This window comes from Cherax quadricarinatus, chromosome 74 (assembly GCF_038502225.1).
Source record: "Cherax quadricarinatus isolate ZL_2023a chromosome 74, ASM3850222v1, whole genome shotgun sequence".
In the NCBI taxonomy this organism is placed as follows: Eukaryota; Metazoa; Arthropoda; class Malacostraca; order Decapoda; family Parastacidae; genus Cherax; species Cherax quadricarinatus.
The window spans coordinates 16,887,497-16,912,948 of NC_091365.1; the positions used below are offsets into that span (position 1 = coordinate 16,887,497).

General features: G+C 42.6%; 1 protein-coding gene across 4 annotated transcripts in view; it reads right to left on the reverse strand.

Moving 5' to 3' along the window:
- Positions 1–25,452, reverse strand: part of LOC128693460 (sodium/hydrogen exchanger 9B2-like) — a 107,096-nt gene that overhangs the window by 57,700 nt on the left and 23,944 nt on the right. For all 4 annotated transcript variants that reach the window (XM_070100811.1, XM_070100810.1, XM_070100809.1 and 1 more), the window contains exons 3-4: positions 5,030–5,238; positions 2,110–2,375 (exon numbers count right to left, since the gene is read on the reverse strand). In XM_070100811.1, the coding sequence (XP_069956912.1) occupies positions 2,110–2,375; positions 5,030–5,238 (475 nt within the window). The remainder of the gene's footprint in view (positions 1–2,109; positions 2,376–5,029; positions 5,239–25,452) is intronic.

Consider the following 25,452-nt stretch of genomic DNA (forward strand, 5'->3'; position numbering starts at 1 on the left):
GCCTGCACTTTAAAGGAGGGGTTTGGGATATTGGCAGTTTGGAGGGATATGTTGTGTATCTTTATACGTATATGCTTCTAAACTGTTGTATTCTGAGCACCTCTGCAAAAGCAGTGATAATGTGTGAGTGTGGTGAAAGTGTTGAATGATGATGAAAGTATTTTCTTTTTGGGGATTTTCTTTCTTTTTTGGGTCACCCTGCCTAGGTGGGAGACAACCGACTTGTTGAAAAAAAAAAAAAAATTAATTGATATGGGGATCACTCTCAAAAGTGGCAAATATTATTTTTATAGAGAAGTGCTAATCCTTCCCGTTTGGGAGGTAATCAGGTTTGATACTAGGAAGGAAAAGGAAACTCCAGTTCCATAGAAAATGAATGGATTAGACTAGATTATATTAATCAAACTAGGCTCTAATTCACCTTTTTTTTAACTAATGTTCGTACCTTTTTCTTAAAAATACTTATGGACACAGCCTAAAAATTTACAAGACTCAAAACAATTGCTTTCTGAATTTCATTATAACCTAGATAGGTATTTTATTTTACTGTGTATTTAGTTTTATGCATAAATTTAAGTAATCATAATTTAGGATAATTTAGTAATCAATCATTCAATGGAAGAATACTTAGATTAATTAATATTCAAAAAAACTAATCTTCTAAACACCAAAATTGGTGAGGAAAAGTGACTTTAGTTAAAAAAAAGTTGGGAAATCTAGCAACCATTATAATTGTAATTTGTGGAGATAATTACACAAAAAATGTTATATATGGAGGCAAAGAAGGGAATGTATGAAAGTATAGTAGTACCAATACTTTTATATGGTTGTGAAGCTTGGGTTGTAAATGCAGCAGCGAGGAGGCAGATGGAAGCAGTGGAGGTGTCCTGTCTAAGGGCAATGTGTGGTGTGAATATTATGCAGAAAATTCGGAGTGTGGAAATTAGGAGAAGGTGTGGAGTTAATAAAAGTATTAGTCAGAGGGCTAAAGAGGGGTTGTTGAGGTGGTTTGGTCATTTAGAGAGAATGGATCAAAGTAGAATGACATGGTGAGCATATAAATCTGTAGGGGAAAGAAGGCGGGGTAGGGGTCATCATCGAAAAGGTTGGAGGGAGGGGGTAAAGGAGGTTTTGTGGGCGAGGGGCTTGGACTTCCAGCAAGCGTGCATGAGCGTGTTAGACAGGATTGAATGGAGACGAATGGTATTTGGGACCTGACGAGCTGTTGGAGTGTGAGCAGGGTAATATTTAGTGAAGGGATTCAGGGAAACCAGCTATTTTTATATAGTCGGACCTGAGTCCTGACAATGGGAGGTACAATGCCTGCGCTTTAAAGGAGGGGTTTGGGATATTGGCAGTTTGGAGGGATATGTTGTGTATCTTTATACAAAGGTACTAAAGTAACCCGGTCTGAAAATCAATTTAAGACTCTTCTCAAAAGCCACTTAATCACCCTAGACTAAATGCTAAATACTCAGTACACACATACTCACTTATGTATTCCCACATCATAATTTCAACAATCACTTTGAACCTTTTATCCATTGTTCACAGGAATATAATTGAATCATTGTTTTCACAAAATGCATTTTTGAATATACGAATATATCTTTTGTCTTATATAAATTAGATTCACTTATAATTAATATTCTACTGTACAACTATGACATAATTCTTAGTGTTAAATAAGCCAATAATGTTAAGTCGCCCCATAATGCCTAAGCATAATAGAGGTTCTCTTTGCATTGCAACCCATTATTGTAAATACAAAATCTCAATGTACTATTTGCAAAGACAAATAAATAAATAAATAAAATAAATATATATGCTTCTAAACTTTTATATTCTGAGCACCTCTGCAAAAACAGTGATTATGTGTGAGTGAGGTGAAAGTGTTGAATGATGATGAAAGTATTTTCTTTTTGGGGATTTTCTTTCTTTTTTGGGTCACCCTGCCTCGGTGGGAGATGGCTAACTTGTTTAAAGAAAAAATTACACACATCGTGAAATAAAGTTTTATTCATTAAATCATTATATGTACAATGAATAATTTATAAAAGTTTAACATTTTATCGTTTCACATATTTTCTGGTACGTAAAATATCTTACCGTAGAACAGACGAATAATATATATCAATATTATGTCCAACAGTATTAATCCCAGGTATACTGCTGAAAAGTATTCCCATTATCAAGCTGCCAAGTAATGAAGGTAGGCCTATAAAGTCGGCCATTATACCAGCCAGCAGCGCCATCACATAGAGCAAGAGGAGATTAAACAACTTTCCGCCAGGAAGAGCCAGCTCCCATGTAATAGCAATAAGGCAGCCCCAGAATCCCAGGCCAAATACTATCCATATGAGACAATCTCCAATCTGATTAAAGAAAATCAATTTTAATACAATATGGCTACTGTCATAATTATGTGAGAAATTACCTGCATGAGGTTTACAGGGTATTACCTGAATTATTATGTGCAAGTAATTTGGGTGAGGCAGATGGGACTTAGTCACAGTGGGTCACAGGACTGTCACACCTTCAATGCCCACTCCTTCACCTTACATTAAATTAATAATTACAATATTAAACATTAATAACAATACGTAATGGTAAATTAAAAAATAGTGTGGACTGTATGAAAATTAAAGGAACTAATCTTCAGTAAGGATTAATGGGAATACTAATACACACACAGACAGAGTAAGAATTTTCTAATTTACATAAAGAACATATGTATTACCACTTACCATTTACATTGTAGGTGGATCAAACCACAATGCCTACCTAACAAACAGAATCCTACTGGTCAGCAAGAAATCTAAATGAAAGGATTAATGGCGTACATACTGGATGTGTTGCATGGCGACGCCTCGTTATTTCCACCATCACCACTTAATTCTGGAGGCCCCGAAATTCTCCGACCCTATTCTTCAACAGGGGACTTAGTAATTATAGTTTGAGGCCGATACATTCAATTATGGCCTCAATGATGCCGGATTACCAGACAATTTCACCCGACCAGTGCTCACACATTCACTATGGCGTCTCCCCACCCCCCATGTATCACTCACAAAATTTCTTGAAGGGTTAAATCAGTGTCACATTTTAATACACATTTATTATATTATTCATATTTACACATGCTGAATTTAGGAAAATTATAAAAAAAAATCCACAAGTTGTATAAATGATATTTTTGTACTGTAAAAAACAATACTGTTACTGAGAAGCAAGTTGCAGAGCAAGTGTTGCAAAACTGCATACCACTAGATCAGAGAGTAAACATTTGAGGCATAGTGGAAGTAAACAGTAAAGTGATACCTTTAAGATGTAGGAAAAACTGACATCCATACAGTTCAAAGACATTTATTCAAGGAAACTGTTAAGTGTCTTTTTCAACCTCTGGCAAAGTAGCAGCCTGTTAATTCTATTGTTTTATGATTTTTATCAGAATAAGTAATCTTTTCCAATATTGATCAATGTAGGGATAAGTGAACATGAATTAAAAAAACATTAATTTACTGGACTCAAGGGCATGCTTAATATAAATGAAATAATAAAGTGCATGAAAATAGAGAAATGAATATGCAAGTATATGTGAGTAGTGCCATCTTAACTTTAAGTTTTCAGTATCCACATTTCACTAAGTGGAATACAGTGGAAGATAAGATAAGATAAGATAAGATTTCGTTCAGATTTTTAACCCCGGAGGGTTAGCCACCCAGGATAACCCAAGAAAGTCAGTGCGTCATCGAGGACTGTCTAACTTATTTCCATTGGGGTCCTTAATCTTGTCCCCCAGGATGCGACCCACACCAGTCGACTAACACCCAGGTACCTATTTGCTGCTAGGTGAACAGGACAACAGGTGTAAGGAAACGTGTCGAATGTTTCCACCCGCCGGGAATCGAACCCGGGCCCTCCGTGTGTGAAGCAGGAGCTTTAGCCACCAGGCCACCGGGCCACCCGAATGAAGTGGCAGTCTCGACTAGATAAAACACAAGTCCCCAAGTACACTATAGCTCGATTGCTAGCGCACTTGGCTCACACACTGAGGTTTGGGGGCCGATCCTCCGTATGGGTGGAAACATTAAGATGTGTTTCCTTAAGACACCTGCCGTCCCTGTTCACCTATCAGTAAAATAGGTGTACATGTACTTGGGTGTTTGTCGACTGGTGTAGGTTGCATCCTGGGACAAAACTGACCTAATTTTCCCGAAATACTCTACATAACAAGGGGCTTTCTGTATACCAGTAGTATGTCACTGATGTCGGCTAGGCATGTATACCTTGTACAAGTACTTGTAGAAATTAAATCTGATTATTACTATTATTATTATTATTATTATTATTATTATTATTATTATTATTACTATTATCATTATTATAAGGTTACTTGTAAATGAGAGGTGCAAACACTATCAGAGGACTTCCATACATACACTGTATCCACTCACATGTAAGATAAGAAGTTTCTAAACTGCTACATAAGGCAGGTAATAGAGTTAAGTCTCAGTACAGCACAAATACTCGCCATGGCAATAGGATCGGGGAGACTCACAGCATGGGGTAGACCTGGAAATAGGATTGGGGACCCTCGCAGCATGGGGTAAACCTGGCAATCGGATCGGAGACCCTCGCAGCATGGGGTGGACCTGGCAACAGGATGGGAGACCCTCGCAGCATGGGGTGAGTGCAAACTAAAAATTTCTAAACAAATTAGATGACAAACTCCTAAGGCAAACCAAGGATATCAGAGCAACCAGTTTTACAAATTTTTTTTTTTTTTTTATCCAGAGAGGAAATGCGTCCAGCATCCCCCCGAACGCACAACCTGCCTCTGGGAAACTGGATGACATGTATGAAATATTGGAAACAAAATGAATATACAAATTAATTATTAAATTCTGACTACTTACAGAATCAGCATAATATATCTGCAACAAAAACAGCACTGTAAATGACAGTCCAAGAGCATTAATCTCTTTTATGCATCATGTGTCTTGATAAATTAATACAAATTCCTTACTTTTCCATGTGGTGGGCAAGAGAAGGCATACTTGACAAGATCTGTCGTTGTTGGGTTATTTGGGAGCTCATTGTGTCTCCTTAAGCAGGAATTGCAGCATCCACCTGATAACGTAAACTCAGACTCTTTTGCTTGGAAGTCCTCGATGTCTTCTTCCTCCTCCTCCTCCTCTTCTTCTATTTCTTCTTCTTCTTCTGATGTTGTTGAACCTGAAAATTAAAAAGGTATTATTTAAAACGTGAGTTGAGTGGCATGTATTATTTCAGCACACGGCATTACTTATATCCTCAGGTATTTATTTAGATTTTTATTGATATATGCTTGAATAATCTTTCAAGTAGAGTTGATACTAATAAATTTATTTATCATGTATTAATTCTTAAGATGTATTATTAGACAGCCTTCCATGGGTCCTTAAAAGAGACTGATAGATTCTTTATCCTTCTTCAGAGGATTTTGTTTATAATTTGAGAACGATCAATGGATCAGTTGCAAATTTTCAGTGTTCTTGAAGATATGAACTGGTCGTACAGCATTTCCGTCATTTGGCTAACAAATATTTTGAGATACACCCTCCTTCCCCCTAAGTCATATTAAAATACACATCAGAATTGGAACCCCAGTTAACCAAGTCCAGTGACAGCCAGAAGCATCCAGATGAAGAATTCATACTATGTATTGTGGAAAAAACACATTTTTTAATATAAAGTTACATTTGAGCCTCAACTATCGCCAACATTTACGTACAGCAAAGCTGAAGGAAGGAGGTGTCTCCCATTTGTAAGAGACACGGAAGATCAACAAATACATTGGTCTGGAACATTCAGATTTCTAAAGAAGATAGATGACAAACACATCAGGAAAACCAAAGACCCCAGAGCGACCAGCCTTCTTTTCCAGAGAGGAAATACTATATCCTAAGAACATGGGTTAGCTAAGAGAAGTTAGATTAAGTGAGTGAAATACAGATTTTTTGACCTCATACATGATGTTCTTATTAACAGTGTATCTTCACACATGCACATGCACACACACACGCACGCACACACATGACATGATAACGACATACAAAATACTGAGAGGAATTGACAAGGTGGACAAAGACAGGATGTTCCAGAGATTGGACACAGTAACAAGGGGACACAGTTGGAAGCTGAAGACACAGATGAATCACAGGGATGTTAGGAAGTATTTCTTCAGCCACAGAGTAGTCAGTAAGTGGAATAGTTTGGGAAGCGATGTAGTGGAGGCAGGATCCATACATAGCTTTAAGCAGAGGTATGATAAAGCTCACGGCTCAGGGAGAGTGACCTAGTAGCGATCAGTGAAGAGGCGGGGCCAGGAGCTCGGACTCGACCCCCGCAACCTCAACTAGGTGAGTACACACACACACACATTAAACTACAGACCAGTGTCACTGACATGTATAGCATGCAAAGTCATGGAAAAGATTATCAGGAGAAGAGTGGTGGAGCACCTAGAAAGGAATGAGTTATCAACGACAGCCAGCATGGTTTCAGGGATGAAAAATCCTGTGTCACAAACCTACTGAAGTTCTATGACAGGGTGACAGCAGTAAGACAGGAGAGAGAGGGGTGCGTAGATTGCATTTTCTTGGACTGTAAGAAGGCGTTTGACACAATCCCACACAAGAGATTAGTGCAAAAGCTGGAGGACCAGGCAGGGATAACAGGGAAGGCACTGTAGTGGATCAGGGAATACCTGTCAGGAAGACAACAGCGAGTCATAGTATGTGACGAGGTATCAGAGTGGATGCCTGTGACGAGCAGGGTTCCACGAGGGTCAGTCCTAGGACTGGTGCTGTTCCTGGTATTTGTAAACAACATGATGGAAGGAATAGTCAAAGGTGTCCCTGTTTGCAGATGATGTGAAGTTGATGAGAAGAATTAAATCAGATGAGGACCAGGCAGAACTACAAAGGGATCTGGACAGGCTGCAGGCCTGGTCCAGAAGCTGGCTCCTGGAGATCAACCCTACCAAGTGCAAAGTTACGAAGATTGGGGAAGGGCAAAGAAGATCGCAGATGGAGAACAGTCTAGGGTCCAGAGACTACAATCCTCACTCAAGAAAAAGGCTCTTGGGGTGAATATAACACCAGGTACATCTCCTGAAGCGCACGTCAACCAAATAACTGCTGCAGCATATGGGCGCCTAGCAAACCTAAGAACAGCATTCCGACATCTTAATAAGGAATCATTCAGCACACTGTACACCATGTATGTTAGGCCTATATTGGAGTATGCAGCACCAGTTTGGAAACCACACCTAGCCAAGCATGTAAGGAAACTAGAGAAAGTGCAAAGGTTTGCAACAAGACTAGCATCAGAGATAAAGGCATATCTATGAGGAGAGGTTAAGGGAAATCAACCTGACGGCACTGGAGGCCAGGAGAGATAGGGGGGATATGATAACGACATATAAAATACTGAGAGGAATCAACAAGGTGGATAGAGACAGGATGTTCCAGAGATGGGCCACAGCAACAGTTAGAGGTTGAAGACTCAGATGAATCACAGGGATGTTAGGAAGTATTTCTTCAGTAACAGTTGTCAGGAAGTGAAATGGTCTGGGAAGTGATGTAGTGGCGGCAGGATCCATACACAGCTTTAAGAAGAGATACAATAAAGTTCATGGAGTAGGAAGTGACCTAGTAGCGACCAGTGAAGAGGCGGGGCCAGGAGCTATGAATTGACCACTGCAACCACAATTAGGTGAGTACATTGCAATTTGAGAATGACATAACATCGAAAGTAAAGTTTGACCCGCAGTTGTTATATAGCCACATCAAGAGGAAAACAACAGTCAAGGACCATGTATTCAGGCTAAAGAAGGAAGGAGGAAAGTTCACAAGGATTGACCAGGAAATCTGTGAAGAGCTTAGCATGAGATTTAGGACGTATTCTTAGAGGAGACAGAAAGGTTTCCAGCAATCTGAGATGGAAGAGTGCACCAGCAAGTGTCGAACACAATACACACAATCAGGGAGGAGTTGGTGAAGCTGCTGAGTTAGATACCCAGAGTGCAGTGCATGTCTCCCTGGGTCGTGAGAGCTAGTGTACCACTAGCAGAAATTTTCAACAAATCTATCGAAACAGGTCAACTGCTAGAGGTGTGGAAGACAGGAAAAGTATTACCAAATTTTAAAAAAGACAGACAGGCAGCATTAAACTACTGGCCAGTGTCACTGATATGTAGTATGCAAATTTGTGGAGATTATCAAGAGAAGAGTAGTGAAGCATCACAGAAATAAAACAGAGAGAGAGAGAGAGAGAGAGAGAGAGAGAGAGAGTGAGAGAGAGAGTGAGAGAGAGAGTGAGAGAGAGAGTGAGAGAGAGAGTGAGAGAGAGAGTGAGAGAGAGAGTGAGAGAGTGAGAGAGAGAGTGAGAGAGTGAGAGAGAGAGAGAGAGAGAGAGAGAGAGAGAGAGAGAGAGAGAGAGAGAGAGAGAGAGAGATAGATAGATAGATAGATAGAGAGAGAGAGAGAGAGAGAGAGAGAGAGAGAGAGAGAGAGAGATAGAGAGAGAGAGATAGAGAGATTGCTTATTCTTGGATTATAAGAAGGCTTTTGACACAGTACCTCACAAGAAACTGGTATAAAAGCTATAGGAGCATTCAGGATTAACAAAAAAGCACGAAATGGACCACATGAATAACATGACAGAAGGGATAGAGTCAGAGGTATCCCAGTTTGCAGATGATGAAAAACTAATGAGGATAATACAAGTGGATGAGGAAAGGCTACAAAGGGATTTGGACAAGTTACAGGCCTGATCTGACAAATGGCTCATGAAGTTTAAACCTACTAAGTGCAACTTAGAAAAGGACAAAGAAGGCCGCAGACGAAGTACAGCCTAGGGAGGCCAAAGGCTGCAAACCTCACTTAACCCTTAAACTGTCCACATGTAGACATACATTCACATTCGGGGGGCTCCAAACATAGATCAATGTTTTATTTTTCATTCCTTCAAAATTGGCGCTATAGGCCTGAGTCGCCTAGACATGAGAGAATGGGTGTGCACACTCAGTGTGCACACTATGAAAAAAATCGGGGACGCTGGGGTACCGCGTGGTAACACCAGTTAGTTTCAGCTCCATCTTGGGTCAACATCATGGCAAACCCCCGTGATTCACTGACGCCTCGTCATATTAACACTCTACTATTCTCAGAAAGTGATACAGAACACGAGCTTCGTGGTTTTGACTCCAATATAGCCACTAAAGATCAAGGAATTAGTGAAACTTTTGATAATCCAGATGACCCTCAGGCCATGACTTCTGGGGTGGCCAGTGTGGATACTGTGGACAGTGTGGTCATACCAGACCCTCTGCCCAGCACTTCTGAAGTGGCCACTGTGGCCACAACAGACCCTCAGCCCATGACCTCTAGGGTGGCCAGTGTGGACAGTATGGCCAAACCAGACCCTCAGCCTAGCACTTCTGAAGTGGCCACTGTGGCCAGTGTGGCCACAACAGACCCTCAGCCCAGCACCTCTGGGGTTGCTAGTGTTACTTCCCAAAGGCAACTCCGCAAGAGGAAATTATCATTTTCCATGCATTTTGGTGATGACGATAGTGAAAGTGATATAAGTGACGATGAAACTGATTTTATGCCGATAGACAACTCGTTGAGTGGAAGTGATTTTCATTATTCCCCAGTGAAACGTACTTTTAGGCATCGTAACCTGTGTTCAGGCAGTGTGCCATATACAGTCGGCAGCAAGGGTTGTATGATGTCACGATCCGAAACCCCAGTCACTGATAGTGATAGTGATCATGAAGGTGAATATGCTGGGATGGAGGAAGAGGGGGGTGGCATGGTGCCTGGACCTCGTGGCGCAGTGCATGGGCAGATAAAGAACCACCTGGCACCCTCTCAACCATGTGCTGCCTCCACTCCTGTCCCCCCTCCTGCTCCCCTACGCCCCATGCCACAGGTCCACCCTGCACCATCTGATCATGAATGGAACTGGACAAAAAGTACACCATTTGTGCCACATCCTTTTACATCGTTCCAGTCACAGTATTGTGCCTTTTTTTGTTATTTACATCCTTTCAATTTTGATGCCAGTGGAAGTGGCATCATGCTACATTGTCCCATCACAAATGAGTCTACAGAGTTAGACTATTTTCAACTATACAGTACTTTGATGAGCTGATAATGAACCTAACTGTTACCCAGACCAACATGTACTACCAGTATACAATGGACCACACAGATGTTTCAAGAGTCTTCACGGCTGTGCAGGTGGAAAGATACAACTGTGGCTGAAATGTATTTATTCCTTGGCATTGTCATGCTTATGCCACACACACATATAAGAACAATACAGCACACTACTGGCCCACAGACCACTTCATCAGTACTCCAGTCTTCCGTGACCTCCTTCCCTGTAACAGGGAAAGAGGGAGAAGATACACTATGCAATGTGTGTGCCACTAACAACAATCTTTAAATAAATCTATCGAAACAGGACAACTGCCCAAGGTGTGAAAAACAGTAAATGTAGTCTCGACTTTTAAGAAAGGTGACAGACAAGCTGCGCTAAAGTACAGTGGACCCTCAGTTAACGATGCCATCGGATAGCAATAAAATTGGATACCAATACGTTTTTGTGTCAAAATTTTGGCTGGGTTAATGATAAAAAACTCAGTTAAGGACATTCATCCAGAATGTGTCCATGCAGCCTGAGCCACCCACCCACCTGGCCAGGCGGCCAGTGTGCCATTGTTTATAAAGCCAGTGCAGACAATTCCATGCGTACATGCGATACATTTTGTATTATTCCATTGTTTTCAGTGCTTGTAACTGCTAAATAAGCCATCATGGGCCCAAAGAAAGCTTCTAGTGCCAGCCTTGTGGTAAAGACGGTAAGAAATACTATTGAACTGAAGAAAGAGATCATAGTAAAATACGAAAGTGGAGCGTGTGTCTCCGAGTTGACCAGGTTATATAACAAACCCCATTCAACCATCGCTACTATCTTGACCAAAAAAAAGGCAATCAAGGAAGCTGCTGTTGCGAATGGTGCAAATATGCTTACAAAACAGAGATCGCAAATACTACTCGAAGATGTGGAGAGACTGTTGTTGGTGTGGCTTAACGAGAAACAATTATGCAAGAAACAATTAACTCCAGAGGGTTAACCACCCAGGATAACCCAAGAAAGTCAGTGCATCATCGAGGACTGTCTAACTTATTTCCATTGGGATCCTTAATCTTGTCCCCCAGAATGCGACCCACACCAGTCGATTAACACCCAGGTGAACAGAAAAAATGCCTTGAACTAGTGCTCATGTTGGTGAATTTATGGCCAGCAAAGGTTGGTTTGAGAGATTTAAGAATTGTAGTGGCATACACAGTGTGATAAGACATGGCGAAGCTGAAGAATTCCAACCCCAACAAGTGTTCAGTTGTGACAAAACAGGCCTGTTCTGGAAGAAAATGCCAAACAGAACCTACATTACTCAGGAGGAAAAGGCAATCCCAGGACAGGCTAACTCTCATGTTTTGTTGTAATGCTAGTGGGGATTGCAAAGTGAAGCCTTTACTTGTGTATCACTGAAAATCCCAGAGTGTTCAAGAAAAACAATGTTATGAAGAGTAAACTGTGTGTGTTTTGGAAATCTAATAGTAAGGCATGGGTCACGAGGGAAATTTTCGTCGAGTGATTCAATGAAGTGTTTGGCCCTAGTGTGAAGGAGTATCTCCTGGAAACGAAATTGGATCTCAGGTGCCTGCTAGTAATGGACAATGCACCTGCTCATCCTCCAAACTTGGATGACCTAATTTTCGAGGAGTTTGGGTTTATCACAGTAAAGTTCTTTCCCCTGAATACCACTCCTCTCCTCCAGCCCATGGACCAGCAGGTTATTGCAAACTTTAAAAAACTCTACACAAAAGCAATGTTTCACAGGTGCTTGACTGTGACCACAGACACTCACTTGACCCTAAGGGAATTTTGGAGAGAACACTTCAGCATCCTCCATTGCATAACCCTTATAGGTATGGCTTGGGAGAGAGTGACTACCAAGACTTTGAACTCTGCTTGGAGAAAATTGTGGCCAGATTGTGTCGACAAGAGGGATTTTGAAGGGTTTGGGACTGACCCTGATGAGCCTATGTCTGTTGTAAAATCAATTGTGGCACTGGGGAGTTCCATGGGGTTGGATGTGAGTTTGGAGGATGTGGAAGAACTAGTGGAAGACCACAACGAAGACCTCACCACTGAGGAGCTGCAAGAGCTTCAGCAGGAAGAGCAACACATCGCAGCTCAGAATCTTGCTGCAGAGGAGGAGGAAGAGAGATGGAAGAAGGTGCCTTCTTCAGAAATTAAAGAGATTTTTACTATGTGGGGTAAGATGGAAAGCTTTATGGAGAAACATCACCCTAACAAGGTTGTTGCAAGCCATGTTGGCAACATGTACAGTGACAAAGTCTTGGGCCATTTTAGGGAAGTGTTAAAGAGACGCCAGAAACAGAGCTCTCTCCACAGTTATTTTGCGAGACAGGACTCCAGTGACTCTCAAGGTGGTCCTAGTGGCATTAAGAAACAGAGAAGACAAGCAACCCCAGAAAAGCAATTGGTACCTGAGGTGTTGCTGGAAGGGGATTCCCCTTCCAAACTATAAGCAATCCACTCTCTCTCCTCCTCCAGTCTCCCATACACTAAGAAGAATCTCCAATAAAGGTAAGTGTTATGCTGTTAATGTTTCATTCATCATTTCCCATTGTATTGTTTATGTACTACATGTATATTTCATGTAAAAATTTTTTTTGTTTTAATACTTCTGGGTGTCAGGAATGGATTAATTGTATTTACATTATTTCTTATGGGGAAAATTGATTCGCAAATCGTAAATTTCGTTTATAGTAGCTCCTCCAGGAACGGATTAATTACGAAAAATGAGAGACCACTGTATATGTAAATGACATGACAGAAGTGATAGTTTCAGAGGTGTCCATGTTCGCAGATGATGTGAAGCTAATGAGGAGAATACAAGCAGACGAGGATCAGGTAAGCCTACAAGGGGATCTGGACAGGCTGCAAGCCTGGTCCGACAAATGGTTCCTGGAGTTTAACACCAGCAGGTGCAAAGTTATGATGCTTGGGAAAGGATCAAGGAGAATGCAGACAGAGTACAGCCTAAGAGGTCAAAGCCTGCTAAACTCATTCAAGGAAAAGAATCTTGGGGTGAGCGTCATACATCTGATACCCACATCAACCAAATAACTGCTGCAGCATACAGGTGCCTGGCAAACCTGAGAACAGGTTTCAACATCTAAGTAAGGAGTCATTCAAGACACTGTACACCATGTGTATCAGGCCCATACTGGAGTATGCAGCACCAATATGAAACCCACACCTGGTCAAACACATCAAGAAATTAGAGAAAGTGCAAAGGTTTGCAACAAGACTAGTGAAGGAGCTGAGGGGTTTGTCCTACAATGAGAGGTTAAGGGAACTCAACCTGACAACACTGGAGGATAAGAGGGATAGAGAGGACATGATAACGACCTACAAAATAGTGAGAGGAAGTGACGAGGTTAATAGGGACAGAGCGATTGAGAGATGTGACACAGCAACAATGAGTCACAACTGGAAGTTGAAAACTCATATGAGTCACAGAGATATTAGGAAATACTTCTTCAGTCATAGAGTTCATAAAGTGGAACACTCTGGAGAGGGTTTCAGGGCTCAACGCCCCCACAGCCCGGTCTGTGACCAAGCCTCGTGGTGGATCAGGAACTGATCAACCAGGCTGTTACTACTGGATGCACTCAAACCGATACAAGCCCTTGCACTGCTGGTCAGGTACTGACTTTAGGTGCCTGTCCAGCACCTTCTCAAGACAGCCAGGGGTCTATTGGTAATCCCCCTTATGTATGCTGGGAGGCAGCTGAAAAGTCTTGGGCCTCTGAAACTTATTATGCTGTCTCTTAACTTACTCATAGTGCCCCTGCTTTTCATAGGGGGGCGAATGTTGTTGCCTCTCCTGCTGAGTCTTTTGCTTCCATAGGATCTCTGTCAAGTTTACTGGAAGCTGACTGTGTCCTACAAGTGCAGCTTCAAATATATAATATCCATTTGTATGACAGTTTAACCTAGGAATTTCTAGTCTATAGCTAATGAAAAATTACGCTGTTTAACCTAGGAATTTCCTGTTTATAGCCGGCAAGTAATTACAAGGCTTAACCTAGATTCTGGTACATGTGGTAATCCCACAAATAAACTTGAGCCAACAATAAACAAAAAGTTACACAGTACGAAATGCAGTCTTTCAGCAAAGACTAAATTTAATTCACTCACTTAGCACTAAATGAAACTGAAATTCCAATTCTTTCAAAGTCAGCAAATGCACACCTAAATTTTATGTAAGATCAACACTCTTACCCTCACAAGCTTCCGTGCTTTACTCCTTTGCTAAATGTAAATGGGACAAAGGACGATCAGGTCCCACCTCCCCAGGCAGAAAATGGAACAAATTAACTTGATGTGGAGTTCGTCCCTAGCTAGAATTTTCCCCGGAGATTATCCCAGGTTAGCTTGACTCCTATGAGACTTCCTATTCAATGATCATATTCAAAAAGAGAATGCTATCTACAAACAATTAATATGTTAGTAACTCTGGCATATGGCCTAGGCTACCATGGAGTCTTGGGGCTGCCCTAACTAGCATCAATATATGAATCAGGAGTTAGTAGCTTCTGTTACTATGTTCGTAAGGGATAAATCGCTAAGCAATCTTTAGTGTGACCTAACCTAGGGGAGGATTCCTTCATGTATACCCCATGCACCTAATTATCCTGGCCTTCTTCATGAGGCCTGGTCTCAGACCAGGCCACGGGGGCGTTGACCCCCGAAACCCTCTCCAGGTGAACTCCAGGTAATAGTACTGGTGACCGCCATGTTAGCTGAGATGAAGACTAGTGTTAATCTCACAAAAGGGCTCTGGTGAAGAGACGAATTATCCTCTTAAAGTTTGGGACGGATAAGATAAGATTTCGTTCGGATTTTTAACCCCGGAGGGTTAGCCACCCAGGATAACCCAAGAAAGTCAGTGCGTCATCAAGGACTGTCTAACTTATTTCCATTGGGGTCCTTAATCTTGTCCCCCAGGATGCGACCCACACCAGTCGACTAACACCAAGGTACCTATTCGCTGCTAGGTGAACAGGACAACAGGTGTAAGGAAACGTGTCGAAATGTTTCCACCCTCCGGGAATCGAACCCGGGCCCTCCTTGTGTGAAGCGGGAGCTTTAGCCACCAGGCCACCGGGCCACCAAAATTCTTTCCCGTGCCGGGAATCGAACCCGGGACTTCTTCTACTGTTGTTTCTCTGGCTGCCTGATGAGTATTTTGTAGGACTGAGGTGAAGCGGCGGCGGCGACGATGATGATGATAATTGTAAATACAAAATTTCAATGTACTATTTGAAGAATTGAGACACTTATGCAACACATAAGTGTCTCAATTCTTCAACCTGTCGGTTTTCTAAACCATTCATCACAATGTACTATTTGCAAAGACATAAATAAATAAATAAATAAATAATGATTTGTTGTTGTTGTTGTTTGGGGTTTATAGGGCCACTGACAGCATATGCCGTATCAAGCCCGGCCTGCCAGTGCTCGGAAAAGGAACCTCGACCAAAGTGGAAGTATGGTTGACAAATAACTGCGTATTATGTGTCCCTGATGCGCCCTGAGGCCAGCAAGAATGAGCAGGTACAGGCCAAGATCCCCTGACGGTCCGGAGGGTCAAACCCCTCCTCATTGAAAAGGAGAGGTAGAGTTAAAGAGTGCATCTGAAACGTGCGCAAGGCCACACGGAGAATAGTCCGTGCAGAATGGTAACGTGGGCACCACAGCAGGAAGTGTTCCACCTTCTCAGGCTGTGAGGGACACCAAGGGCAGCCATCCAAAGGCTGTGCAGACGAGCTGCCAGTAGTGAATGCCCAATCCGGAGGCGAGTCAGTGCAGCATCCATTGAGCGATTGGGATGGCGAGCCCAAGGGCAGGGGCCATTGAAAGATCGGAGAAGAGAGGGAGCGTACCAGGTCCTCCTGCCACAAATGGCGGATTTCCTTCCAAATATTCCTTGTGAAATCACTACGGCCCAGTGCAAGAGGGGTGAAGGTAGGAAGAGTGTGTACGAGGGAGGCCGCTCGATCCGCCACTTCATTGCCCCGAATGCCAACATGGGCAGGTACCCACTGAAGGGAGATGCTCCAACCTGGACTCTGCAAGCAGGTACTGTTTACAGTACCTGCTTGTGTAAACTTTACACAATCAATCATCTAACAAGTATGTGATCCTGCTCACCTAAATACTTCGTAGAATTTCCACCTCTACTCTATCACTCCTAATTTCTTTTTACTAATTTTTGTCTCAGGCTTCTTTAACGGTACTAATATTATTTAATAGTGGTTCAAACTTCCCTAAATTATTCCTAAGGCCTAAATCCATTAAAATACAATGCTGAATTTGCGGTTTTGTTAAGGTTCGACTCGACTCACGAAATCGTAATGACACGATTGCAAACAAACCATACCACGGGTGGGGTTTGAACCCGCGGTCAGTCTCAAATTATTATAATCAAGGGGGAAGCGCTAAACCCGGAGGATTATACAGCGCCTGGGGGGGATGTGGAAGGTATTCAGGCTTAATTCGGGGAACTGGAGCACAGATCCAATTCCCTAAATCAGTGTTATTCACTAATTTTTGCAAGAGAGCCACTTCGGTTAAACACATTGATTGAGAGAGCCGCAGCTACTGCAAGTTAGCGTAACTCAACTAAATTAAGTAGTACTGAGTTGCTAGTGCAATATAGTAAATGAGAAAAATTAGACGTGGTAATATTAGCCTGCATACCTTGTCACTAATAGCAAAATAAAGACCAAACTTACTTAATGCTGTGATGAGCGGAAGTGTGCTAGCTGCTGCTTAACTCTTGTCATGGAATACAAGGATTACAATCCAGATGTGCATTGGTCAGTTTGTTTCTCTGTTTTTTCTTCACAATTTTCATTGTTGAAAATGTTGATTCACATGTGTATGTGCTCACAAAAAAGGACATCACCTTTTGCACACACTGCTTCAAAGATGGATAGTCTGTGTCAGGGACCAAGTTCCAGAACTGGTAGACATCTGCTTTGTGTTTAGCATTCAGGGCTTTAAGGGTGTCATTTGTTTGCAGCTCAACAATCTCACATTCCACTGCAGCACGATCAGGGCAAAGATCTGTGATAACTGAGGTCAGGGATGACACTGGTACATGGAAGGGGTTTTCAATGAAATTAAAGAAATCCCTGTACTCCATTACATCCTGAAATCTTGACTGAAATTCCTCCCTCAACTCCCTCAGTACTTCCTCAAATGCATCATAGCTGAAACATTGCAAATATTCTGAATCATTTATGATGGCTGTTCTGAGCTTTGGAAAGTGAACAAATTGTCTGTCTGGTATGAATAGTGTTGTAATCTTGTTCTGGAATGCAATGACTACACGCAGCATACTACCTGGATGTTTATTTTTGCCCCTGCAACTGTAGATTCAGTGAATTCAGATGACAGGTGATATCAGTCAAAAGAGCCATCTTCATTATCCATTCAGGATTCTCCAATTCTGGCTGGCTTTTTCCTTTACTTCTAAGGAACTCACAAATTTGAGGGAGGAGACTAAAAAATCGTTCAGGTACTCTGCCACGAGACAACCATCTCACCTCGTTATGCATCACTAAATCGCCATATTCTGTTTCATACTCCTCCAGCAGTTCGCGAAACTGGCGGTGATTTAGTGCTCGTGAAACAAAATTGACCACTCGCACAATCAGCCGCATCACATTTTGTAACTCACAGTTTTTTAGTTTTACCACAAGTGCTTCCTGGTGTATGATGCAATGAAAAGTGGCAAAGTTGGGTATCTCCTCCCTCTTCCTCATCAAACCGACAACTCCCTTCTCTTTCCCTTTCATGTTAGGAGCACCATCAGTGCACACAGATGCTAGATTTGACCAGTTCAGGTTATTCTCATGGAAAAAGAATAGAAGTGCACTTAATATATCCTCTCCTCTCGTCTGGCCTTGCAGTGGTAACAAACACAATAGTTCCTCCCGAAAAGTCTTCTTTTGGAAACCTGGCCCATACACACACTTGAGCAACGTCACACACATCTGTGCTTTCATCCAATGCAATGCTAAAACATGGTGCAGCAGATAAATCTGCAATCAACTGGCCACGAATGTCGTTACCAAGTTCTTCTACCCTTTTCATTACTGTTGTGTCTGATAGCTGTAGTCCTTTAATTTGCTTTATGATTTCATCTTTGTTATTAAAGTCAGCGTACATTATTTCAGACGAGGCCAAAAAACACTCTTTAATTATCTCTGCGTCTATAAAGGCCTTCTTATGCGTAGCCAAGATCCATGCAATTTCAAATGAAGCCTCTGTCAAATTTTCAGCAGTAGAGGTCGATCTGTGAATCAGTTTTTGCTGTCCTACTATCAAGGCTCGTACCTTTCTCTTTTTGGTTACCTGTCCCTCACAGTCTCCTTGTTGACCACTCGTTTCCCCTCCATCCTCCTTTTCTACTGGTCGGGTCTGGGATGGCTGTTCATCACTATTGCGTTTTTGTTTAACCACAAATCGATCCATCATAACGGACACTACTTGACTGCACTTTGGTTTCAAGTAAAACTAGCCCATCGTAGCTACCTTCCACAAGCAGCAACAGTTAAGTCGTTTACCTGGAGTTTACCTGGAGAGAGTTTCGGGGGTCAACGCCCCCGCGGCCCGGTCTGTGACCAGGCCTCCTGGTGGATCAGCGCCTGATCAACCAGGCTGTTGCTGCTGGCTGCACGCAAACCAACGTACGAGCCACAGCCCGGCTGATCAGGAACTGACTTTAGGTGCTTGTCCAGTGCCAGCTTGAAGACTGCCAGGGGTCTGTTGGTAATCCCCCTTATGTGTGCTGGGAGGCAGTTGAACAGTCTCGGGCCCCTGACACTTATTGTATGGTCTCTTAACGTGCTAGTGACACCCCTGCTTTTCATTGGGGGGATGGTGCATCGTCTGCCAAGTCTTTTGCTTTCGTAGTGAGTGATTTTCGTGTGCAAGTTCGGTACTAGTCCCTCTAGGATTTTCCAGGTGTATATAATCATGTATCTCTCCCTCCTGCATTCCAGGGAATACAGGTTTAGAAACCTCAAGCGCTCCCAGTAATTGAGGTGTTTTATCTCCGTTATGCGCGCCGTGAAAGTTCTCTGTACATTTTCTAGGTCGGCAATTTCACCTGCCTTGAAAGGTGCTGTTAGAGTGCAGCAATATTCCAGCCTAGATAGAACAAGTGACCTGAAGAGTGTCATCATGGGCTTGGCCTCCCTAGTTTTGAAGGTTCTCATTATCCATCCTGTCATTTTTCTAGCAGATGCGATTGATACAATGTTATGGTCCTTGAAGGTGAGATCCTCCGACATAATCACTCCCAGGTCTATGACGTTGGTGTTTCGCTCTATTTTGTGGCCAGAATTTGTTTTGTACTCTGATGAAGATTTAATTTCCTCATGTTTACCATATCTGAGTAATTGAAATTTCTCATCGTTGAACTTCATATTGTTTTCTGCAGCCCACTGAAAGATTTGGTTGATGTCCGCCTGGAGCCTTGCAGTGTCTGCAATGGAAGACACTGTCATGCAGATTCGGGTGTCATCTGCAAAGGAAGACACGGTGCTGTGGCTGACATCCTTGTCTATGTCGGATATGAGGATGAGGAACAAAATGGGAGCTAGTACTGTGCCTTGTGGAACAGAGCTTTTCACCGTAGCTGCCTCGGACTTTACTCTGTTGACGACTACTCTCTGTGTTCTGTTAGTGAGGAAATTATAGATCCATCGACCGACTTTTCCTGTTATTCCTTTAGCGCGCATTTTGTGCGCTATTACGCCATGGTCACACTTGTCGAAGGCTTTTGCAAAGTCTGTATATATTACATCTGCATTCTTTTTGTCTTCTAGTGCATTTAGGACCTTGTCGTAGTGATCCAGTAGTTGAGACAGACAGGAGCGACCTGTTCTAAACCCATGTTGCCCTGGGTTGTGTAACTGATGGGTTTCTAGATGGGTGGTGATCTTGCTTCTTAGGACCCTTTCAAAGATTTTTATGATATGGGATGTTAGTGCTATTGGTCTGTAGTTCTTTGCTGTTGCTTTACTGCCCCCTTTGTGGAGTGGGGCTATGTCTGTTGTTTTTAGTACCTGAGGGACGACCCCCGTGTCCATGCTCCCTCTCCATAGGATGGAAAAGGCTCGTGATAGGGGCTTCTTGCAGTTCTTGATGAACACAGAGTTCCATGAGTCTGGCCCTGGGGCAGAGTGCATGGGCATGTCATTTATCGCCTGTTCGAAGTCATTTGGCGTCAGGATAACATCGGATAGGCTTGTGTTAATCAAATTTTGTGGCTCTCTCATAAAAAATTCATTTTGATCTTCGACTCTCAGTCTGGTTAGCGGCTTGCTAAAAACTGAGTCATATTGGGACTTGAGTAGCTCACTCATTTCCTTGCTGTCATCTGTGTAGGACCCATCTTGTTTAAGTAGAGGCCCAATACTGGGCGTTGTTCTCGATTTTGATTTGGCATAGGAGAAGAAATACTTTGGGTTTCTTTCGATTTCATTTATAGCTTTTAGTTCTTCCCGCGATTCCTGACTCCTAAAGGATTCTTTTAGCTTAAGTTCGATGCTTGCTATTTCTCTGACCAGTGTCTCCCTACGCATTTCAGATATATTGACCTCTTTTAGCCGCTCTGTTATTCTTTTCCGTCGCCTGTAAAGGGAGCGCCTGTCTCTTTCTATTTTACATCTACTCCTCCTTTTTCTTAGAGGAATAAGCCTTGTGCATACATCGAGTGCCACCGAGTTAATCTGTTCTAGGCATAAGTTTGGGTCTGTGTTGCTTAGTATATCTTCCCAGCTTATATCGGTTAGGACTTGGTTTACTTGGTCCCACTTTATGTTTTTGTTATTGAAGTTGAATTTGGTGAATGCTCCCTCGTGACTAGTCTCATTTTGTCGGTCTGGGGCTCCTCGCATACATGTCTGAACCTCAATTATGTTGTGATCTGAGTATATTGTTTTTGATATGGTGACATTTCTTATCAGATCATCATTGTTAGTGAATATGAGGTCTAGTGTATTCTCCAGTCTAGTAGGCTCTATTATTTGCTGGTTTAAATTGAATTTTGTGCAGAGATTTAAAAGCTCGTGTGAGTGTGAGTTTTCATCAGAGCTGCCTCCTGGTGTTATTACTGCAACAATATTATTTGCTATATTCCTCCATTTTAGGTGCCTTAAGTTGAAATCCCCCAGGAGCAAGATGTTGGGTGCAGGAGCTGGAAGATTTTCCAGACAGTGGTCAATTTTTAACAGCTGTTCCTGGAATTGCTGGGATGTTGCATCCGGAGGCTTGTAGACTACCACAATGACTAGGTTTTGGTTCTCGACCTTTACTGCTAAAACTTCCACTACGTCATTTGAGGCATTAAGCAGTTCTGTGCAAACAAGTGACTCTGCAATGTACAGGCCAACCCCCCCCCTTTTGCCTGTTCACTCTGTCACATCTGTATAGGTTGTAACCTGGGATCCATATTTCATTGTCCAAGTGATCCTTTATGTGGGTCTCAGTGAAAGCCGCGAACATTGCCTTTGCCTCTGCAAGCAGTCCACGGATGAAAGGTATTTTGTTGTTTGTTGCTGGCTTTAGACCCTGTATATTTGCAAAGAAGAATGTTATCGGACTGGTGGTATTGTTGGCGCAGTCTCAAATATCTGTTGCCTATTTTCAAACACAAATCTCCAAGAGTAACGAAATACGTCCAGTCTCCCCCGAAAGTTTGAACTCAACTGATTCAGCGAGACCACTGATGCCTAGAGCTAAACGTGTCCCTGATCAGTTTCCCGTAGTGGACACGTATGATTTCTGTACGACTAGGGTAGGGATGTTAGAATGTTATCTCTTACTGTGACTTCGTCTTCCATCTCACCTCATGAAAATATGTATCTTACTTGAAAAATTATTTTTCTATATATATTTTTTTTATTAATTTATATATTTTTCGAGAGCCGTGAATTGAGTCATTGCGAGCCGCCAGCGGCTTGCGAGCCGCGCAATGAATACCACTGCCCTAAATAAAGAGCCCCTCACCAACATCAAGGAACCTTCCTTGAGGGGAGAGAGTCTCAAAACTCCAGACCGTTGCTTTAGCCACCTAACGCTTAATATCTGCAAGCCGTCGGTGGGGATTTTGGGATCCCCATAAACTTCCACATCAAATACGTGCAGGATTAGTGACCATGCCAGAGAAAATCGCAGCAGAGGTTGAATGGAGGCTCATTGTTTTATGCATCTCCAACGCAAATCTGCCATTCCTCCACCTTATGTTACAGAATTAAAATTAGTAAACCCAGCGAATTAGTAACCTAAAATAACCCAAAAAAAGTCGAGCAGTGTGGCTTATTTCAATTACGCTTTTTATAACCTACTTCAGGATGTAATTCAACGGTCAGTTATCGCTTGGTTATCTATTTACAACTACATAATAGACACAATAGGTGTTAGGAGATTTGTATGCGTCCCACTTCACCCTGGGTACAACCCGAGTACTCTCGGTTGTGAGCTGATTTTGCTACAGCTGATGCTTGTGGTGATTTGATATCTATTTTAGCAGCACATCCAGAGGTTTTCAAGAGGGCAGGATCCCACCCACTGTAACACTCCGAAACATTTGTGGAGAGCCACTACAGAGAACACATCATACCGAGGTTGGTTCGTTAATCCTGTCTACTACATGAGGATCACTAAGGCCGCATATAACCCGTTCACCACCAGTCAAGAGTTCTTTAATCTCTAACATAGGATTAAACTCTCAGCGTATATTCGCCGAGAGATATATGAGTACCTCTCATTGTACTGTGGGGCAACCCGTTCCAGTATCAGCGATTGCTGACCAACCATAAATATTTTATACTTTGGTTCTGTGTGGGACCTCAGGGACGTACTGTTAAGATAAGATAAGATTTCGTTCGGATTTTTAACCCCGGAGGGTTAGCCACCCAGGATAACCCAAGAAAGTCAGTGCGTCATCGAGGACTGTCTAACTTATTTCCATTGGGGTCCTTAATCTTGTCCCCCAGGATGCGACCCACACCAGTCGACTAACACCCAGGTACCTATTTGCTGCTAGGTGAACAGGACAACAGGTGTAAGGAAACGTGTCGAATGTTTCCACCCGCCGGGAATCGAACCCGGGCCCTCCGTGTGTGAAGCGGGAGCTTTAGCCACCAGACCACCGGGCCACTGTTAGGGCCTCCAGGAAGTAAGATCAAATGCCTAGTGGACCAGCCTAGGGATAGAAGACTTCGAATTTCCTCAGAGGCTTAACAAGCGAGGATAACCAAGAAAGCCAAGCAACGTGACTTATTACCGCTGGGATCCTTTCTTCTTTTCCTTAAGATGTGACCCAAGCCAGTCGACTAGTATTCAGATATATCTTTACTAATAAGTGAATAGGGACGTAAGATGTAAAGAAAAGTGCCCAGACGGCTCAACTCGCCCAAGAATAAGGTAACTCACTGAACTTAAGGCACCTAAAATGGAGGAATATAGCAAATAATATTGTTGCAGTAATAACACCAGGAGGCAGCTCTGATGAAAACTTACACTCACACGAGCTTTTAAATCTCTGCACAAAATTCAATTTAAACCAGCAAATAATAGAGCCTACTAGACTGGAGAATACACTAGACCTCATCTTCACTAACAATGATGATCTGATAAGAAATGTCACCATATCAAAAACAATATACTCAGATCACAACATAATTGAGGTTCAGACATGTATGCGTGGAGCCCCAGACCGACATAATGAGACTAGTCACGAGGGAGCATTCACCAAATTCAACTTCAATAACAAAAACATAAAGTGGGACCAAGTAAACCAAGTCCTAACTGATATAAGCTGGGAAGATATACTAAGCAACACAGACCCAAACTTATGCCTAGAACAGATTAACTTGGTGGCACTCGATGTATGCACAAGGCTTATTCCTCTTAGAAAAAGGAGGAGTAGATGTAAAATAGAAAGAGACAGGCGCTCCCTTTACAGGCGACGGAAAAAAATAACAGAGCGGCTAAAAGAGGTCAATATATCTGAAATGCGTAGGGAGACACTGGTCAGAGAAATAGCAAGCATCGAACTTAAGCTAAAGGAATCTTATAGGAGTCAGGAATCGCGGGAAGAACTAAAAGCCATAAATGAAATCGAAAGAAACCCAACGTATTTCTTCTCCTATGCTAAATCAAAGTCGAGAACAGCGTCCAGTATTAGGCCCCTTAAACAAGATGGGTCCTACACAGATGACAGCAAGGAAATGAGTGAGCTACTCAAGTCCCAATATGACTCAGTTTTTAGCAAACCGCTAACCAGACTGAGAGTCGAAGATCAAAATGAATTTTTTATGAGAGAGCCACAAAATTTGGTTAACACAAGCCTATCCAATGTCATCCTGACGCCAAATGACTTCGAACAGGCGATAAATGACATGCCCATGCACTCTGCCCCAGGGCCAGACTCATGGAACTCCGTGTTCATCAAGAACTGCAAGAAGCCCCTATCACGAGCCTTTTCCATCCTATGGAGAGGGAGCATGGACACGGGGGTCGTCCCACAGTTACTAAAAACAACAGACATAGCCCCATTCCACAAAGGGGGCAGTAAAGCAACAGCAAAGAACTACAGACCGATAGCACTAACATCCCATATCATAAAAAATCTTTGAAAGGGTCCTAAGAAGCAAGATCACCACCCATCTAGAAACCCATCAGTTACACAACCCAGGGCAACATGGGTTTAGAACAGGTCGCTCCTGTCTGTCTCAACTATTGGATCACTACGACAAGGTCCTAAATGCACTGGAAGACAAAAAGAATGCAGATGTAATATATACAGACTTTGCAAAAGCCTTCGACAAGTGTGACCATGGCGTAATAGCGCACAAAATGCGTGCTAAAGGAATAACAGGAAAAGCCGGTCGATGGATCTATAATTTTCCTCACTAACAGAACACAGAGAGTAGTCGTCAACAGAGTAAAGTCCGAGGCAGCTACGGTGAAAAGCTCTGTTCCACAAGGCACAGTACTCGCTCCCATCTTGCTCCTCATCCTCATATCCGACATAGACAAGGATGTCAGCCACAGCACCGTGTCTTCCTTTGCAGATGACACCCGAATCTGCATGGCAGTGTCTTCCATTGCAGACACTGCAAGGCTCCAGGCGGACATCAACCAAATCTTTCAGTGGGCTGCAGAAAACAATATGAAGTTCAACGATGAGAAATTTCAATTACTCAG